Source organism: Bicyclus anynana, chromosome 4, assembly GCF_947172395.1.
Source record: "Bicyclus anynana chromosome 4, ilBicAnyn1.1, whole genome shotgun sequence".
Lineage (NCBI taxonomy): Eukaryota > Metazoa > Arthropoda > Insecta > Lepidoptera > Nymphalidae > Bicyclus > Bicyclus anynana.
The window spans coordinates 13,903,140-13,919,660 of NC_069086.1; the positions used below are offsets into that span (position 1 = coordinate 13,903,140).

The following is a 16,521-nucleotide window of genomic DNA, read 5'->3' on the forward strand; positions in this document are numbered from 1 at the left end:
ATTTGATGTTCCACATTTGGCATGTCATTTGATGTGTTTCACAGATTGGACGGTATGACGAAGGCCGAGGACCGCGGCGAGCTGCTGAAGAAGTTCAACGAGGTGGGCTCGGAGTACTTCATCTTCCTGCTGTCGACGCGCGCCGGCGGGCTGGGGCTCAACCTGCAGAGCGCCGACACCGTCATCATCTTCGACTCGGACTGGAATCCGCATCAGGTAACATCCGCGTTGTTATAGCTTGGCAACTTCGTTCGTAACACTCCCGATGTGTAGCGATGAATGAAAAACACGACCCTTTTTTTGAGCATTTTAAATTTTGGACGTTGGATATAATAAATATAATAGACCTTAATTTAACTTCATACTATATTTGAACGCTTTTTTAACGTCCTTTAAAAAAAACTCTCGTGCGAATGAGGGCTAACTCAAGTAATGTTTGTCATTTCTATCGTTCCACAGGATCTCCAAGCTCAGGATCGCGCGCATCGTATCGGCCAGCGCAACGAGGTGCGCGTGCTGCGGTTGATGACGGTCAACTCTGTAGAAGAGAGAATCTTGGCTGCAGCCAGGTGAGACCATAAATCCCCCAATAGCTCCGTGGTTAAGGAATCCGAGGGGTCTAGAGTTCGAGCCCTCTAGGCTCTAGTGGGCCTGAGAAATGAACCACGTATAACATGACGGATAGCAGTGACAGTGGTTGTACCATCATTTTGTGGTAGAGGAAACCCCTCGAGCAGATAACAGGACTTGTGACATGGGTGTAGCATTAAGGGTTCCCTCTAGAATGCATTAACACTCGCCTCCGCTGCCCAAATTGTTCCCCATACCCACACTAAACAATTAATGATCAATAATTGTACCACAAAACATTACTGCACAAAATCACTAACGCGACTAGCAGCATGACGGTGTTCACTCTTTCTCTTTCTATGCGAAAGAGCTGGGGCTTGGCTTGACTTGGAATTGGTCGATAATGTTTTTTTTTCTTCATATATTTCGTTTCGCTAGGTCTACTGGTGGACTATTATTGTTCCATAGCATACTCAACTATAACTGCCTCATTAGGCCAGTGATTAGCCTATCTGGCTTCAGATCACAAGGACCTTTGGGTTGGGCTATGGAAAATACATTGTTCTAATCTGAAGTTAGTGGTGGTTTTGTTCTAATTTCAGTTTGAAGTTTGTGGTACCCTGTGCTTCAGAGAGCATGTTTTCAAAAACTTGTTAAAATGAAATTTGCATTTTAGATACAAACTAAATATGGACGAGAAAGTAATTCAAGCGGGTATGTTTGACCAAAAGTCTACTGGCTCAGAGCGACAGCAGTTTCTACAGAGTATATTACATCAAGACGGAGATGATGAAGAGGTATTTTATTTTATTAATTTATTAGTAAGGAATGATTTAAATGATTTAGTTTTATCTAATTATGATTAATTGATAATCTTGTCGTGTTAGCCTTTTTCTTATCCGTCTTGAATTTAACAAAATCATATTTGTAATTTTTTTTAACCTGGCATTTCAACACCTTTACATACTGATTGTTGTCTATGAAGGATAATATATAACGTCGTACAACGCACAGAAAGTGATGTGATACGTGCATTCATAGATAATACTAATAATAATAATTTAACTCAATAGCTCAACGATTAGAGCTGTCAGACTCATCACAGAGGGGTGGTGGTTCAATCTTCGCCCCATTGGTCTACTGTCTTACCCACTCCTAATACAGTCTTTCCGGACTAGTTGGAATGCGAATATTGGCCATATTTAAAAAAGATATGACAAATATTGTTTTTTTTTTAACTAAATTAATAAAAAAATGAAAATAAAACTGCAGAAACCTAGCACATACAATAAATTGATGTGCTAGTCAGAAATAATTGTATTATAACCACTATTTTGAAAATGTCAGGAGGAAAACGAGCTCCCCGACGACGATCTGATCAACGAGATGATCGCGCGCTCAGAAGACGAGCTCGAGCTGTTCAAGCAGATCGACATCGAGCGCAAGAAGACGGAGACGCAGTCGCGGCTCATCGACGAGTCCGAGTTACCCGACTGGCTGGTGAAAGAGGACGACGAGGTCATCTGCAACAAGGTGACTGCTAGGGTTCATTTACACTGCAGTCGACTGTCGTTGGCTGCCGCCGAGACGACACTGACTGTAGTCTTCGGTAGCAGCTGCCGCTCGTGTAAATGAACAAGACATGACCACGTGTGTCGTGTCGGTTATAACTTGGCAAGTTCGTTGATGACACTCCCATGATATGCGGGCGACGGGGCGGGAAAGACTGCGCGGGTGTGAAGTCGTCTGCGCGATGCAGAGGGAAGGACTGCGCGGGAGCTTTGGGAGTGTTACGAACGAACTTGCTAAGCTATAGTAGCGACAGTGATTGTACCATTATTTTGTGGTAGAGGAAACACCTGGAGCAGGTCCCAGGACTTGTGATCTTGAGAGTAACTTTATGGGATCCCTTTAGAATGCATCAACACTCACCTTCCCTGCCCGACATGTTCTTCATGCCCACATTAAACAATTAATGATAAACAATAATTAAAAACATTGTTGCACAAAATCAATAATGCGACTGGCAGCGTGACGGTGTCTATGCTGCCTAACAAAAAAATTGAGCTCAAGTCATCAAACATCCTCATATTTATGCCAACACTGATACCTCCCCTCTACAATAACATAAATAATGAATTTTTATAACACCTGTAATCGAGGAACTTTTAATACATGACTTAATATTCATAAGCTACTTTAACACCGTTTAGTTAAGTTAATGAATATAATAATAATATATCAAGCCATATTCGGCTCACTGCTGAGTACGAGTCTCCTCTCAGAAAGAAGTGGGGTTGGGTCAATAGTCCACCACGCTGGCCCAATGCGGATTGGCAGACTTCACATACGAAGAGAATAATTAAAATCCTCAGGTATGAAGGCATTCCTCACGATGTTTTTCCTTCACCGTTTGAGACACGTGATGTCGCAGTTACTTCATAATAATGTAAAGAAAATCATATAGTATAAATGGAATTCGAATGTATGTACGAATAGGGTCAAGGCTGGAACTATCTAGACGACGACGAAACCCTCGGGCGCGGGTCCCGGCAGCGCAAAGAAGTGGACTACTCCGACTCGCTGACAGAGAAGGAGTGGCTCAAAGCCATCGACGAGGAGTTCGAAGATGAGGAGGAGGATGATGATGACGATGAAGTGCTCGATAAAAAAAGGAAAAAGGGTCGTAAGCGACGGTAAGTTTGATTCGTACTTACTATTTAGAGGTAGAATTTGGAAAAATTTTGAATGTCATTTTTTTCAATATTTTTTTGGTAGTGTACACAAACCAATTAATACAAATTACTTAAGAGATTACTTAAGTTACTTAAGAGCGCGCATCGCGTCGGTACGATATGGATAAAATTCGACGCGCAAACGAGACGCCGAATTATGTCTTTCACGTGAGTGAAAAGCACGGAGCGATTGACGCGCGACGCTATGACGTGAGCGCCAAAACCATTTTTACCTAATTGCAAGTAAATTAAACAACATAACTAATAAAAACAAAATGGCCATGTTCAAGATATATACCTAATTTTCTATACAAAACAAAAATTCAAGAAAATAAGTTCGCTTTTCCTGAGATTGAAAGCAAAATGTGAGCAAAACATGTATTTTTCAGAAAATAAACTATCGAGAAAAGTTTTACAAATTGTGTATTTTGTATAGTCATAACGAAGCTAACACTTTGAAATATCATTTACCCAAATAGCAGGCTCCTAACTTTTCCAGAATCTGAGATCCAGAACCATTTGTAACCATCAAATTACATATTGCACACTCTTAAAAAATGAGGGACTTTCCATACAAACTTTTACCCGCTTTTAGAACACATGTTCATTTAACATTCTTAATTAATTTTCGGTAAAGAATATAACCCCAGAGTTATAGGAAATAGTCCCCAGCACCCTGTATAATGCCCTGCAACTAAAATTTTCAAAACATCTACAATGTATAGAATTTGAACTGTTACAGTTTTATTATTAACTTCGTTCGCGTGAAACTCGATGTAAACTTTCAACTAACCCTAACCCCCTACCCCTACAATATTGGTTTGTAGTACATGCTATGTATCAGAGATGGCGCTGTATGTAAAAAAAGAATTCCCGCTTTTCTGTTGAAATTTTCCTGAATTTTCTTTGCTATAAACCTCACGGAGCCCGAGACCTTTCCAACGAATGCAAAACCGTGGAAATCGGTTCGTGCGTCCTGGAGTTATAGCGTCAGGAAGGAAAACCCGACTTACTTTTATATAGTAGATATAGTTTTATATACAATATTATTTTATTTGCTACAGACGCCAAGAGGAATCTGATGAGGAGGAAGTGCCCTCCTCCTCGTCCTCGAAGAAAAAGAGCAAAACTGAAATTAATATGCTCAAGAAACGTCTTAAAAGCATCATGAAAAAAGTCATAGACTATACTGATGAGTAAGTACCATAGGTGGTCCCATTTTTTTATTATCATTAATATTAAATGAATAATTTACATTTTAATTTTACATAAAAGTTTACAAAATAACCATTGATTAAACCATTAAATATGTTTGACATTTTTCAATTTGGGAAACTTATTGGGTGCTTTTGAACAAGTCTTTAAATGGGCGGATATTAAATTTAAATGTTTTTTTCTAATACTTATTAATTTTTTTACAATATTTCAATGAGATTTATTTTTACTGGAGTTATTCATATTTCTGACATAGAAATGGTCGGGTACTTTCGGAGCCGTTCATGAAACTGCCGTCGCGTCGAGAACTGCCCGACTACTATGACGTCATCAAGAAACCGCTCGATATCAAGAAGATTATGAACAGGATCGAAGATTGCAAGGTATTGACTTATCATTATACATATTATAAAAACTCTATTCAAGTATTATTTATTTTTCAATTTTTGAAACAGATTGTTCAGAACCTATATAAATAAAAAAATCGAATCAAGTTATTTCTTGCAAATTAATTATTGATTTTTATGAAGAATAACTAATGGAGAACTCTTTTTAGCACATTGTTTTTATCTACACTAACATTATTTATTTATTTATATTCTTTATTTGTACACCACAAGATAAAACAATAAGATAGAAACAATACAAGAAACAAGCAGAAAACAAAAGAGTAGCCTATAGGGATTACGCGAGTGAAACCGCTAGGTTTTGCTAGAATTCAATATTTTGTGTAGAAAAATCTATAAATCTATTCCTTACATAATCTGCGAGTACTATAAATGCTGGATGCTAAACAATGTGATTCACTAATTGGTCATGGTAAATATGGAATATTGGTCACATTTATAAGATATAGCTAATATTCTGTTTAAAAAAATTAATAATAAAAATTAAACCGACTTCCAACACAAAGAATAATTTTCAAACTCTGTCCATAAATGACGCAGAACCTCCTTCTTTTTGGAAGTCGGTTAAAAAAAATTAAGCGCCATGCAAGAAAATATATTGCCTGTCAATATTTATAGAACTTCATAAGACGTCGTGAAAACTTAAATATAGCTCGGCAAAAAGAGTAAAATTAATAGGGGCGCCACTATCGCCAATATGGCAACACAAATAGTGACAACATAACTTTCAAAGCTGACAGAATAATCACGAAACCACTTATTAAAAGCTTCAAAACATGTAAATACAGTAAAATACTTCAGAGCTCAACAGATATTGTACTCTAAAATAATTACAAACCTGTCATCTCAGCCGTTCTTCGGTAAACATTGTCCAGATCCGACAACAACGGTTTGGCTTCGAATTCCGTCAGACATCTCTTAGAAACGTGATATAAACTTGGAAGGTGCCACTACAGATTGTCATAATCATCTTGTGCCACAAAAATATTAATTCACTGCCAATAATTTCCCACAAAATTCGTAAATAATCCCGAACTTTTGACAGCATATACTAACAACTGTCAACTGTCAAGTAGTACAGTGTTGTAAGAGGGAAAAAAAAATTAGTTCCGTTTCTACACTTTTTGCCAAGCCATAAATGCCAAAATCAAGTTTATATAGCTATTTTGTCTATATATTTTCAGTACATGGACATTTCTGACATGGAACGCGATTTCTTCACGCTGTGCGCGAACGCGCAAACCTACAACGAGGAGGCGTCGCTGATCTACGAGGACTCGGTGCGACTGCGGAACGTGTTCATTGAAATCAGACGCCGATACGACAACGGACAGAACTCTGATGAGTCTGACGATAATGAGAACATTAAAGCAGGTTAGTAAATTATATTTGTATTTATGTCATACCAGAAAAATGAAAAAGTAACATTATTCAATGGACATGTCCCAAAATGGGCCTTTATTATTTATAATTTTTAAGCAGGTCGATAGTATTTTTTACGGATAGAAGATACAAATTGCTGTTGAGAAAATAATTTCCAGAATTTTTGGAACCCGCATTAATTAGATAAATATTTTTTTCGTTTCGTTCCATTGTCTACAAATTAAACATATAGAATACAGTAAAAGTGTTCAAAACAGCCAATAAAAACACCTGGAATTGAATTCATATCCAATGTAAGCTGTCAATGTCATGTAATATTGTCGAATGACAATAAAACGAAAGATAAAAAGAAACATGAAATTGTAGACAGAGAAGCATTAAACAAAAAACGTCCTTAAATTGCTTATAAAACGCCATAAACAATCTACATGATAATGAAGACAACCATATAGGAAAGAGAAATGCCAAACAATGTTAGCCCAGAGAACCCAAATATACCCCCATATAAAATTATATGGAGATGATAATATGTGTAAATAAGGATCTGGTTAAATAATTGGCTTAATAAAAGTATGTTTCTTGAAGAAAAAATACATTTTATTTTATCACTATTCTAGGGCAAAATGTTCGCCGGTGTACCAAAGCGGCGAAGTAATATTTGGAGCTGTATTATTTTTTTCTGTTACCAACAAACTTAAAAAACAAGAAAACGAACAAACAAACCAATCATAAATCTTCAAAAAATATCGTAGAACTCAGGCTGTATGGTCAACAATCTTGTCTTATCTTGTCCACGTTGTGGACAAATTAAAGATTTATAAAGGAGTAAAACGTATTTTTTCGAAGCGAATTCTATTTCTATATTAACAGCTTTTGCTTATTTAACAGAATTTATAAATGATTAGCATTATTTTTGCCTGTGTATTTGGGATTTTCGGTTTTCATATGTATTGAGTTGATAAGACAATACAATATTTCATTTTTGTTTGTTTTTTTTACAGAAGAAGAGGATTCAGACGTAGAGTCGAATCGATCTGTCAAAATGAAAATCAAATTGAAGAACAAAAGTAAAAGCACCCCTTCCAGGAAGACTAAAAAGAAAAAATATGTCTCCGACGAGGAATACTTTGAGGAAGATTAAGTTAATATGATAGTATTATAAGCTTCACCTAATTTACAGTTAAATATGACACTTACCTATAGGAAGTTTCATCATTATGAGCCTATATGAATGGCCCGGAGCGAGGTCTCCCTATATATAGAAGGGAGTTTGGATTCCATCATGCTCCAATGTGGACTGGTGGCCAAACTGTAATAGTTCGGAACTCAAAAGAATTTGCTGCACTCCGGGTGTATGCAGATTTCAGATATAAAAAGCAACCCGTCAAAAGACTGGGTCATTTAGCACTGCTTTATATGTGTAATACAAGAAATGGTAGCTTCCGCCGCGAATTTTAGTGGACATCCTATCTCGTAATACAGAATTAATTTTTATATTACTATAACAATTATTATTACTATAAATTGGATCTGACCGCTATCAAACATTATTAAATGAGTATACTAAACCTGTTGCTTAATCTATTAACAGTACATTAAAAAATCAGGCTTTTATGAAATATTTTTTCTTTCAGTTTTATTTATGTGTGGTGAGGTGCAACTTTTTTAGTTATAATAAATAAAATTAATTTGGTATTCAAGATGAATCTTTTTACAATTATTAAATTGAAATCATAATGGAATAATATTATAACTATTTAATATAATGATGTAGGATAAATATTCTTACTAAAATAAATTTGTAAGCAAATTCATGAAATTATTTGATATTCAATTTTATTATAATACCTTGGTACAAGATTGTTTTATTATTAGACATTTAAATAAATGTATTTGTAGTATCATGACATGTATGTGTTAGTAAATAAAAATGCAGTAATAACGATCAATCTTTTATTATTTTTTACCCATATGAAAACTAAAGTTAAATCTTGTCCTATTTAGGATTTTCCTTCGATTTTTTTTGGTGGTTGCCAAGTTGCCAGTGGTGAAAACTTCTGAGTAGAAGAAGTATAAGGTACTCTACCCATACCACAAAGGGAACTTGGGTGAAATCTTTCCCCAGCTCAGGTAATTTTTTTGTTTGGCATTTACCCACTACTATTTCACTGCTATGCTTTTTCACTGTGGGTAGTAAAACAAAGTAGTTGACAATTTGAATCTCTCTTTATTTTTATGTTAAAAAATTAGTAAAGTTAATTTTTAGTTTACTCTTATGTACTATTAAGCATTACTAAACCTACCAGCTCCTGTCTCATATATTTGCACAGATTTTTATTCAACTTAGTGACCGTGTGTATATAACCTCACTTTTGCACTATTAAAGTTCACTGTTTTCACTATGGAATCCTTAAAAAAAAGTATTAATGACATAAGTGAGCATTTTAACAGCCGTATGGCTGAGTTTCAAAAGGAGTTGAGGGGGGCCATCCCGGCCACAAGTCCGACGTCCAACTTAAATGCTCAGTTTGCCTCGTTCAGAACTTTTGTTTTGACGGCGCTTGAGAACCTGCAACTGCAGGTGGGGCTTCTGGCAAGGCAGCAGGATGAACTTGAAATGAGATCCAGAAGAAAAATTCTACTCGTACATGGAATTCCAGAGGCCGATAAAGAGGACCCTGCTACTACAGTTTGTAAGGTGCTGACTGGTCCTCTTAAGCTCCCTGAGCTATCATCAGGATCACTCAGTCGCTGCCATCGTTTGGGACATCAGGGCAACGACAAGCCCCGGGCAATACTTGTCAAATTTAACAACTGGGCTCTGAAGGATGCTGTGTGGTCCGCTAAGACAAAACTGAAGGGCTCAGGGGTGACTGTGTCCGAGTTTCTCATCAAAAGTCGGCATACGACCTTCCTTGCGGCTCGTCAGAAATTCGGTGTCACGAAGTGTTGGACCAGAGATGGCAACATCATGGTACTTGACGCAGCGGGTAAGCGACATCGGATATCATCTTTAGCGGAATTAAATGCTATCCCGGCGCCTTCGCAGGACCTTTCTGCTGCTGCAATTCCGTTAGCCACTGTGTCTGAGGCTCCAAAGGACTCTAGAGCGGCTATTCCCAAAGTTAAGAGAGTGGCTAGGAGATAGTTTCAATTGACCATTATTTTCTCTTCTTTCACTAGTCACTAATGTGCATTATTTTAAATTAGTTATGTTTATAACATAAAACGGTGTGTGGTGCTTGTCTCAAAAGTTAATAATCATTTTTCTTTTTGTTTGTGTCTTCAGAATTAATCTTCAGCAAGGTAATACGAATTTATATATTTTTATTTTGAATTTCGGATTGACAAATGACAAATGACATTTGACATTAGACATTGATGTTTAACAAATGTCAATGACCACAGACTAATAGATATTTCGTATGTCAATGACTATTGAATAAATTGTAAACACCGCACGACACCATTGTCATAATCCGACCATAGACAGAGATTGTATCTCTCTTTATAAATGTGCGTTACAGATTATGAATTCCTCCTTAACATAGTTAGCATCACATTTATCATAAAGCGTATTGTTATTTAGCATGTAAAATAAAAGAATGTATGTTTTTAACTAAAATTAGTTATATTGTTTTTCTTTTTATTTTATGCATGTTTATAATTTTACTTAAACTTTTTTTTTTTTTTTGTAAAATTAGTTAAATTTTATTTCTAAGTTTTTTAATTTTAAGCATGTTTGTTTATATGTTTTTTTTTATAACTTTTTCTCTTCTCTGTTTGTTCTGTGTAATAATTGTTTTTATATCGATTGTTATTTTGGGTAGCTGGCGGTTTGGGAAATAAGAGGTACATAGTTTTTGCGATTTTTTTTTTTGTAATTACATAAGTTTAATTTTTATACTTAATTTTAATTATTATATATTTTATTATATTATAATTTAAAATAATATATATTTATATTTAAATATATTTAAATATTATAATGTCGATTAGCAGTATTGATAGTGACCTTTATTTGTCTATGTCGTCTAGCTCCAGTGATGATAGCTTCCACAGTACATCTTTACTTCCGCTTAATGTTACCCTTGATTCTTACTTCTCAGATTGTCTGAAAAACTTTAATGTTGTCCATTTAAATGCGCAAAGTATCCCGGCTCATTTTCCAGATATGCTTGCGTCTTTTGAGTCCCGTAATATTCATGCCATTTTAATTTCAGAATCTTGGCTGAAAACCTGTTTACCCTCAACTTCCTACTCACTGCCCGGTTATAGGCTTATCCGTAATGATCGTGTGGGTAAGGGAGGGGGTGGAGTAGCGATCTACTTACGATCTTACATTCCTTTTTCTATTGTTAGTTCGTCTACTCAACCTCCTTTACCTGATGCAGCTGAGCATTTATTACTGGAAGTCGAACTTTCACATATTAAAATTCTTCTTGGAGTATTTTACTGTCCCCCTTCTATACCTAATTACTTTCACTCTTTTGAAATTTTATTGGAAAATTTAATTCCTCTGTATAGTCATTCTATTATTTTAGGTGACTTCAATACATGTTTACAAAAGGATGACTATCGTAGCAAGAAGTTTTTATCTATTCTTGATTCTTGTAATTTATCTGTCCTGCCTCTTGCTGCTACACATTACTCTCCTGGTTGTATTCCTTCACTTCTAGATGTCATTATTGTCTCATCTCCTGATTTCGTTTTTAAGCACGGTCAATGTCCTGCCAACTCTTTTTCTTATCATGATTTGATCTATCTCTCCTATAAAATACGTCCTCCTAAAGCTAAATCAAAAATTCTTCTGCAGCGTAACTTTGCAGGGATTGATAAAGGTCGCCTTTGCGAGGACGCAAATAATTTAGATTGGACTGCCATTACAAGTGCAGACACTCTCGATCATAAAGTGGACATTTTTAATACTTTGATTACTCAACTATACGATATGCATGCACCAGTAAAACCTGTCAAAATGAAGCACTTGCCTGCTCCTTGGCTATCGGAGGAAATTAAATTGTTAATGCATAAAAAGAATACAGCTAAGCAAAAGTACAAAACGAAGGACTCCGATATTAATCGTCTAAAATATCACAAAGCCCGGAATCGCTGCAATACATTGTGTAGAGATGCTCAACGACGCCACATTTATAAATCTGTACAAAATAGTGACACCGCTAAAACTTGGAAATTTCTTAATACACTTGGAGTTGGAAAATCATCTTCGAACAATCCTATAAATATTGATTTAGAACTTCTCAATAAACATTTTTCTACTTCCGATACAATTGAAAGTACTGAAAAGGAGTCCATTCTTAGCACTCTTTCTTCTATACCAACACCAGATTTTCTTCCGTTTACTTTCGAATCTTTTACCGAATGTGATGTTAAGAAGAGTGTTTTGTCTATCGCTTCGAATGCCGTTGGATCTGATAGCGTAAGCCGTAATATGATTATTCCTATCATTGATATTATTTCCCCAGTTCTTACACATATCCTCAACTATTCCATTTATTCCAGTGAATTTCCACAGGCTTGGAAGAATGCACAAATTATTCCTCTTCCTAAAAAAATTAGTTCCACAACGTTTTCTGACTTCCGTCCAATTTCTATTTTGCCGTTCCTTTCTAAAGTCCTTGAAAAACTTGTCTTCCATCAGTTATCCGTATTCTTAAACCGAAATTTACTTTTAAGTCCATTACAATCTGGTTTTCGTCCTGGTCATGGTACGGTTACCGCTTTGACTAAAGTTACTGACGATATTCGTTGGGCGATGGATAATAGACAACTCACTGTACTAGTTCTGCTTGATTTCAGTAATGCTTTTAATTCTGTAGACTATGACATTTTGTTGAGTCTATTACGCTCTATTAACATATCTCCATCGGTTATAGACTGGTTTCAGAGCTACCTCAAAGGCCGTAAGCAGCGCATTCGGGTTGATGACGTCTTTTCATCTTGGTGCGATGTTACGGCAGGGGTACCTCAGGGTGGCGTGTTATCTCCATTACTTTTCTCTATCTTCATTAATTCGATCACTCAAAATATAACTTCTCTTTACCATATGTATGCAGATGATATCCAAATATACCGCTCATCATCTCTTGAGAACCTAAATTTAACTGTCTCTGCTATAAACTGTGACCTTAGCGCAATTGATATCTGGAGCAGACAGTATGGGCTCAAGGTAAATCCCCTAAAATCTAAGGCCATTATTATTGGTAGTCCTGCCCTCATCTCAAGAGTTGATTGGGTAGATCTCCGGCCAGTTTTGTATAATGGTACCACTATTCCTTTTTGTGACACAGTTAAAGATCTTGGGGTACATCTTGATAACCAGTTGTCGTGGTGCGTGCATGTCAAAGAGTTAAGTAAAAAGATGTTTGCTACTTTTGGCTCACTGAGACGTTTAAGATCATTTTTACCAATTCCTACTAAAGTTATGTTAGCACATTCTCTTCTTCTTTCGGTTTTAGATTATGCGGACGCGAGCTATCTAAATATAACTGAGGACCAACTCAATAAACTTGAGCGACTTCAAAATCTTGCTATTCGGTTCATATTTAGCCTACGCAAATATGACCATATTTCTGAATTCCGTCAGAAGCTCAAGTGGCTCCCTATTCGTCGTCGCCGGGATCTGCATGTACTTTCACTTTTGTACTGTGTGTTGTTTAATCCAAAATCTCCTGTGTATCTGAAGGAGAAATTTACGTTTCAGGGAGTGCAGTCTGAACTGAGACAGTGTCGATTACTAACTCTATGTTTACCCGTGCATAAGACGAAATTTTATAAACATTCTTTCGTTGTGCAAGCCGTTAAGTTATGGAATGCTCTCCCTTTAAATATACGGCAATCAAAGACACTGGACATTTTTAAAAATGCGGTAAAGTCTCATTATCTGGTGCAGTAAAGTCGATCTGTATATATTATTTTTTTCAATATAAGGTATTTATTAGTATATTTTGATATGTATTTTATTCAATATTGTAGGTATTTGTGTAATATTGTTTATGTATTAGGATGTAAATTATTTGTATGTATGTGTATTACTAATACTATGGTTATTTTTGTTTTACGCCACCTGCTGATGTCCTTAAGTTTTCCTAAACCGAAGGTTGCCTGGAAGAAATCGCTACTTAGCGATAAGGCCGCCTTTTGTATGCTGATCTCTTCCTAATTTGTTTTTTATTTCACTTGTTTTTGTCTTTGTGGTGTGCAAATAAAGTATATTTATCTTATCTTACTATTTGACTCCATGTACATATAAAATATAAACAAAAAAGCTTCAATAGCTTAATGGTAAGAGCGGTTGGAGTCATTGAGGGGTGGTGGTTCTATCCCCACCGTTGGTCTAATGCTGTACCCATTCCTGGCACAGTCTTTCCCAGCTAGTTCGAGGGTATGGGTCATATAATAAAAAACATTCTTTGCTATAAAAAAAAATTTGTTTGTAAAGACTGGTGCTGTGCGTAAAGTATTCAGTTAGACAATGGGACTCTACCCATAAGGGAACTTGGGTGAAATCTGTTCAGGTTTAGAGTCCTTCCGTTTGACATCTGCCCACTTGTATTTGACTCCATGTACAGTGTTCATATGTTTGTTAAGACTGGTGCTGTGAGCAAACTTCTGAGCGCAGGTTGGACAAGGGTACAGCTTATCTCTCGTGTGTACACGCTCGTGTCGTCGTAAATCACCATTGGTGTAGAATGATATTCGACATTGACTGCACTTAAAAGATTTATCGCCAGCATGTCTGTGAATTAAAAGAAGGGTACATTTAAACATGAGTAAAATAAATTTTTCAAAAAACGCCCAAGTGAGTGTTGGGCCACACACAGTGTAGGGTTTCCTAGATTAAGTTAACACTTTAACCCTTAAGTAATGCACTGCAGCATAGCACAACCACTACCCTTGACTTCTTAAAGAGTATCTTTGAATCATTTCACATGTTATAGTTACAAACAAAAAAGTTTAGTGTGACAAAACAAAATTGACATAGAGAAAACTACCTGTTCTGTATCTGTAAATCAGAGGCATATATTATGTTGAGTCTTATGTGCCAGTATTTCAACATTAACCAAACACTGTCTAGGGTTAGTCTATCACCATACACTTTCTAGGGAAGATTACAGAAAGGTTCGAGGGTGGAACACTGAACACTGTCAAGACACCAGTGAACCTGTGTCCTATACCACAGGAGTGGAATGGTCCCTAGTTAGGATTGGTCATCTGTCTGGCCTCGTCAGACGTTCATTCTTTAAATATAATATCTATCTACACATCAATACAAGCTAATATAATTTTAAATTTTACCTTTTTAAATGTATAATTAAAGAAGTTTTTGTATTAGTTTTATAACCACAGAGATGACACTCTATTTTCTTTAAAATACCATGCTTCTTTTTATGATTCAATAGTTCAGACTGTGTTACAAATGTATCCCCGCAGTCCTCGCAATTGTAATTGTGAATATTGTAATGTCTGCACATGTGTTCTTGCAGAGATTGCCTGGACTTCAATTGCTTATTACAGATGTCACATAAAAACTTTTCGGCTCCATGCACATTGAGATGCCTCTTCAGTGTAAATGCATGTTTGAACTGTTTACCACAAATGGTACAAGTGAAATATGTGGTGTTACTATGTATCTTTCTGTGTGCATTTAGACTTGATGCTTGAGTAAAGCTCTTGCCGCAGGGACAGCAGTAAGGTCTCTCTCCGTTGTGTCTCCTCATGTGATTCACCAAGGTCTGGCTGTGAGGAGTGCAATAATTACATTTGGTACAATGATAGCGTCGTTCTGACCCAAAACCTGTCACTTTGCCCAAATGTTTTCTCTTTTGGTGCATAGAGACATTGTGCTTGGCTAGCGACACTTCACTTTTGAGTGTCTTATTACAGAGAGTACACAGGAAACTATTTTTATCCCCATTATAATTGATATCATTCCCTGTAATAATAAATAAAACATTATATACATATATAATCAACAGATTATCTTGAAATTAGATTTATAGATTACTGAAAAGAGCACAAGGTGTCTTCAATCTAGGAAAAAAATCCTGAGGGATAGAAAATATCTACATAAAAATATTGTTGCAGATTGCTGGAACAGTAGCCAAGTAATCAAGAAATTAAACAGAAATATAGAATGTTTTTAAGATATTTATCATGTTACGATATGAGTAGTTCTTACCTGGGAATTTGTCCTTAAAATGATCCTTTATCTCTACTTTTTCAGATATAATATCCTCCTTGAGGTCTAGAGGTTCATCAATGTTATCATTGTCTAAATTGTTAACAGTTACTTGTAACAGAGCAGTGTAGCGCTCTTCAATGGTAATACATTTCTGTCGAAAATTATATGCAATATTCAACTCCTCTAGACAATCATCACAAATAGCTGAAGGTAAATATTTTTTTAAAGTTAAAGTTAATTGGAAACAAGAATACAGCTTTTCTCGAATAATTGTTGATTCTGGACTTTCTAAAAATAAAGATGTAGCTTTTAGCACTCTTTTTAAGCAAACTCTACAAATATTCGTGGGAACAAAGTCAGGATCTGGCGCTTGTTCCGTAAAATCCATGGCAACCGCACATAATTTCAACAACATACTATCATTGTTTAAACTATTTTTAATGTTAACTTATTTTAGCACAATCGAATAAAAAGATTCCTAACTACTGATAGTTGATACTGAATAAATAAAATAAATCACATTATATCAAAACGTTTTGTTTATTTTGACGAATTCTCGACCTGTCATCACAGACGACAATGTAAACGGCTAAAAAGATCACAAAAAGATAGACAAAGTCTGTCATCTGACAATTTGACTAATCTCTGTGTCTGTGGTATTTTTTTTTCAAGTAACTTAACTCTTAGACCATTAATAACTATTATTAAATAGTTATTAATGGTCTAAGAACTTAACTTAACTTCTTGGTCCTGGATCTAGGGAAAGATCTATCAAGTATTCAATCACAGATTAATAGATACTACGATATTCAATGATCACTCCATAGCTTAGAGCAGTAAAAAGAATGGGCTTTTTAATGCTCTAAGCTCCATAGATTTAAAGTTGGGTACAAGCATAGATTTACGATCCGGTACAAGGTACCTAATCTTGTACTTATAATCGTATGGGAATCACTATTTATGAGCTAATACTTTCTAGTCTATAGTGATCTGTGGCTAATATTGA

The 16,521-nt window shown here is 35.8% G+C and overlaps 2 protein-coding genes across 3 annotated transcripts in view; one reads left to right on the top strand and one right to left on the bottom strand.

Annotated features, from left to right (window-relative positions):
- The window catches only part of LOC112056453 (ATP-dependent helicase brm), a 32,698-nt gene extending 24,443 nt beyond the window's left edge, over positions 1 to 8,255 (top strand). Inside the window, exons 21-29 of one of the 2 annotated variants that reach the window (XM_052881426.1) lie at positions 45 to 216; positions 460 to 569; positions 1,247 to 1,367; positions 1,918 to 2,103; positions 3,070 to 3,266; positions 4,370 to 4,501; positions 4,771 to 4,903; positions 6,112 to 6,301; positions 7,312 to 8,255. In XM_052881426.1, the coding sequence (XP_052737386.1) occupies positions 45 to 216; positions 460 to 569; positions 1,247 to 1,367; positions 1,918 to 2,103; positions 3,070 to 3,266; positions 4,370 to 4,501; positions 4,771 to 4,903; positions 6,112 to 6,301; positions 7,312 to 7,451 (1,381 nt within the window). In that variant the 3' untranslated portion in view covers positions 7,452 to 8,255. The remainder of the gene's footprint in view (positions 1 to 44; positions 217 to 459; positions 570 to 1,246; positions 1,368 to 1,917; positions 2,104 to 3,069; positions 3,267 to 4,369; positions 4,502 to 4,770; positions 4,904 to 6,111; positions 6,302 to 7,311) is intronic. The other variant, XM_052881427.1, reaches the window with a different exon arrangement.
- LOC112056454 (gastrula zinc finger protein XlCGF57.1) lies at positions 8,250 to 16,051 on the bottom strand. The gene is made up of 3 exons (XM_024096888.2): positions 15,513 to 16,051; positions 14,630 to 15,266; positions 8,250 to 14,069 (listed from the first exon to the last, which is right to left on the bottom strand). Exons 1-3 carry the CDS (start codon positions 15,928 to 15,930, stop codon positions 13,814 to 13,816), a joined length of 1,311 nt encoding a protein of 436 aa, XP_023952656.2. The 5' UTR covers positions 15,931 to 16,051; the 3' UTR covers positions 8,250 to 13,813.
- Between the last annotated feature and the right edge of the window lie 470 nt (positions 16,052 to 16,521).

Coding starts and splice junctions, on each gene's coding strand:
- LOC112056454 (XM_024096888.2), bottom strand. CDS start 15,930: ATGTTGTTGAAATTATGTGCGGTTGCCATGGATTTTACGGAACAAGCG. Junction 15,267..15,512: donor TTTTAAGGACAAATTCCCAG/GTAAGAACTACT, acceptor TTATTATTACAG/GGAATGATATCAATTATAAT. Junction 14,070..14,629: donor TTAATTATACATTTAAAAAG/GTAAAATTTAAA, acceptor TTTAATTCACAG/ACATGCTGGCGATAAATCTT.